The sequence below is a fragment of the Diospyros lotus genome, chromosome 8, assembly GCF_014633365.1.
Source record: "Diospyros lotus cultivar Yz01 chromosome 8, ASM1463336v1, whole genome shotgun sequence".
NCBI lineage: Eukaryota > Viridiplantae > Streptophyta > Magnoliopsida > Ericales > Ebenaceae > Diospyros > Diospyros lotus.
Window position 1 is genome coordinate 25388372 of NC_068345.1, and position 3957 is coordinate 25392328.

A 3957-nucleotide genomic window follows, 5' to 3' on the forward strand; every position below is an offset into this window, starting at 1 on the left:
ATATAATGTGTCAAACACTAAAAATGAAATTCAATTTATTAGATGTGACTTTTTTTTATGTATTTTTTATGCTATCAAACACACTCTTAAAAACATGCAAATTTAATATATTTTAGGAATAAGTCTACGTGGATGAGCCTAGGAAATAACAAAATGCATTACGAATAAAGAGTCAAGAAAATAAAATCAACACACATCTTATTTTAGTTGTCACGCGTCTTTATTTATATTGAAATTAAAATACATTCTAAATCCAAATTGCATCTAATTCTATCATATTATATTTTGGCCTGACTCATCTACATTTAAATTCAAAATAATGCAAAACAATGTGGTGTTAGTGTATATAAAAGATATTTTATAATTATGAATTATTAGTTTAATATTTGTATTTGTCGACGTTCAAAATCATCCGACCATAGTTTGTAGGCCCACAATGAGTAAATAAGTCCAAATATAAGGAGAAGGAACATAATAGAACGTACGCAAGAGGTTTTTATATAATTTGGCCAGAGTGATGCCTACTCCACGACTGTTCTTTGAATGTTCTAACAAAGTAACAGTATGTTATTATCGTTGTTCTCTCTTTTATAATGGTGTTTCGAATCTTATTTATAGTGAGGGGTGTTCACAATTACATAAAATATAAAAAGTGTAAAGATGATATTATGAGGGGTGTTTACAAGATATCCTTATCATTTCCATAAAATCGAGAGTAGGCTTCGTATTACTTGGGATTCAGTTTGTCTTACAAAAATAAGTTGGTTCCTGCCCCTAGTTATTCAGCAGCAATATTATTATGCGAGTTGAATAGTTTGATCGATGAGCTGATTGGTTAGGCCAGCGAGCTTGAAGTATTGCTGGAGCTCGTTGAGTATATCGTTGAAAGGTCACTCGAAACTTTGCTAGGAGCTCGCTTGATTCCGTGATCTGAGCTCAGATTTTAGCGATGTATGAGCTTGCCTGACGAACACGGCTGGACTTATTAAGTTTTAGACGATTGAGTCAGCCTATTAAACTAAGTCTAACTCATAAGAAGTGGTGCGAGAAATATGTATAAGAATATTATTGGGTTAAAGAACATTATAACTAACAACTACAATTTTCAGATTAGATTGCTTTTAACACATTAAAACACCACTTTATAGATGGTGTGGGTGTGAGAAGGAAAACATGCCATAATTATATTATTAGATTTGGAGTGAAGTTTATTTGTGAGAATATGTTTAATTCAGAATTTTTAAGTTTTAAATTAATAAAATAATATATATATATATAAATATATATAAATCAAGATAAATCATAAAAAAAAAAATGGGACCACAACCGGATGCAATAAATATTGTAAACAAGCGACCTATATTCTTACTCATAAAAATTTTTAATAATCAAGTTATCACTATCAAAAAATTAGTTTTGAATTATTATACCCACCCAACGCAGTAATAAGGCACTCATAGCCCTTCTTTAACCGTTTCAAAATTTTTGAAACAGATGGTGTAAATTGAACCTGCATAAAAACCCAAGCTTTGGGTACTGCTCACCTCCTCCCTAGAGAGAGAGAGAGAGAGTGAGAAGAAATGTCTCCTGCTTTGCCTTCTGTTTTCTCTTTCTTCTTCTTCTTCTTCTTCTTCATCTCCTCTGGCATATAATGAATCCAGACCCAAACCTCTTCTTCTCAGAAGAAGATGGCTCAACCACGATCCCAACCCCAACCTCAAAACCATCCCTTTCTTTTGGACTCTTTGTACTGCCAAGAAGACCACTGGGAGGCCGAGGATGAGAGAGTCGACGTCTTTGGACAACAAGAACAAGAAGAAGCAGAGGAGAATCAGAATCTCATCCCTAAGCCTCCACTGTTACTGGAACAGGACCTCGTTTGGGAAGACGAGGAGCTCGCCTCTCTGCTCTCTAAACAGCAAGAAACCCACCTCTACAATGCCCTCCAGAACGACCCGTCTCTCGCCAGTGCTAGAAGAGAAGCCGTGGATTGGATGCTCAAGGTCAATGCCCACTACTCTTTCTCCGCCCTCACGGCGGTCCTCGCCGTCAACTACCTCGACAGGTTCCTCTTCGGCTTCCAGTTCCGGCCGGAGAATCCGTGGATGACCCAGCTTGCGGCCGTGGCCTGCCTCTCTCTGGCCGCCAAAGTGGAGGAGACCCATGTGCCTCTGCTCTTAGATTTCCAAGTACGTCTCTTCTCCTGGATCTTGTTTTGTCTAATGTTGATTTTCTATCTACTTTGGGAGCATTCACATTGTATTAATTAGTGAATTCAATGTGGGTTTTGGTTTTTGTTATTTGTTAAGGTAGAGGAGAGCCGATATGTGTTTGAAGCCAAAGCGATTCAGAGAATGGAGGTTTTGGTGCTGTCCACTCTTCAATGGAGGATGAATCCCGTGACCCCGTTATCATTTCTTGATCACATAGCAAGGAGGCTAGGCTTGAAGAACCATTTATGCTGGGAATTTCTCAAGCGATGCGAGTGCCTTTTTGTGTCCATCATCTCTGGTAATCCTCAAACTTTTCATCAACCACAGTCTAATTAATTGTAGTCTAGTCCAAGACCGTACTACTATTAAGTTCCGAAGTCTTGAATTCCAGTCTTATGCACTCCCCACTAGGTTTCGATTTAATTTTCCTTCTTGTTCAAGGACTCTATTAAAAGCCTCCCCTTTTCCATTTTCAGATTGTATGTTTACGGGTTATCTTCCCTCTGTATTGGCCGCCGCCACAATGCTGCATGTTGTCAATAGCGTGGAGCCCTGTCTCGCCGGGGAGTACCAAAACCAGCTCTTGGCCATTCTTGGAATCGACACGGTTGGTTCTGTCATACAATATTATCTCTCTGTTTTAGTTGCTGGTTTGTTTCTTCGAATCTGGATTGAATTTAGCTTCATAAACCGATGTTTTACAGGACAAATTGGAGGATTGCTATAAGCGAATCCACGAATCATCTCTGGGCCACCAATCCCACAAACGGAAACTCGTCGGATCGGTGCCCGGCAGCCCAAACGGAGTCATGGAAGCTTGTTTCAGCTCCGATAGTTCAAATGACTCGTGGGCAGTGACGGCGTCAGTCTCTTCCTCGCCGGAGCCGCTGTTGAAGAAGAGTAGGTCTCAGGAGCAGTATTGCCATGCGGCTGAAGATATTCTGAGCTGAAAAGCCCTTCAATTTGGTTCTATTTCCTTACGGACAAGTCTAGTCTAATGTTAAATAACACTTCCATTACCATATATGTTCTTTTTCAAGTGCATGTTAAATTGCCCCCCATCTCTGCGTTTGAATCCAAAACCCAGATCACAGTTCACGGATTTAGCCAAATGCTCGCCATTTTCATCAGCTGATCGATGGGTGGGGATCGGATTGGAGTTTGGATGTAGAGATGGATGGCATTTTATCCGGAGAAAGTAAAGAAAGAACGTGGAAACGGGGATACTGGTATTTCAGCCTTATATATATGTGAACATAATTTTGTGTTCTTAAATAAATTATCGCCTTCAATTCAGCCCGTCCTTGCTGTTACTGTAGAAAAACCAGGGTAGGAGTCTAGTGCTAGGTTATTTGTGCCAGTGGTCCTGTGATTTCGTGTTGGGAGTCTCATTAACTTTAAACCTATCGTTATTTATGTGTTTGCTGGGTAAAGGGGCTAAGCATCGTAACCGATTTAATGAAGCTTAACAGAGGGGAGGGTTAATTAATCTTTCAGATGATCTGATTAATCTTTTAGAGAAAAACAAAGCTTTTTCTCAAGCCTTTCATTCATGTTGCTTCAATGTGGATGGAAGGAGATGGGTGTGGTCTGGAAATTATAATCAAAATTTTGGCTGTGATGGGGAGACATCATTAGAGGGAAAGGAAATGGGTATGGTTATGGATATGGGCAGGATATGGGTAGATGGTTTATTCTGTTTGCATGTGAGGATGGTAACGTATTGTCGGCCACTGCCAAATTT

General features: G+C 39.4%; 1 protein-coding gene across 1 annotated transcript; it reads left to right on the forward strand.

Moving 5' to 3' along the window:
• The first annotated feature begins 1486 nt into the window (after positions 1-1486).
• LOC127807173 (cyclin-D3-3-like) lies at positions 1487-3509 on the forward strand. Its single transcript, XM_052344833.1, has 4 exons — positions 1487-2189; positions 2310-2511; positions 2690-2820; positions 2918-3509. The coding sequence occupies exons 1-4, from the start codon at positions 1689-1691 to the stop codon at positions 3161-3163; spliced, it is 1080 nt and encodes a 359-aa protein (XP_052200793.1). The 5' UTR covers positions 1487-1688; the 3' UTR covers positions 3164-3509.
• The last annotated feature ends 448 nt before the right edge of the window (positions 3510-3957 follow it).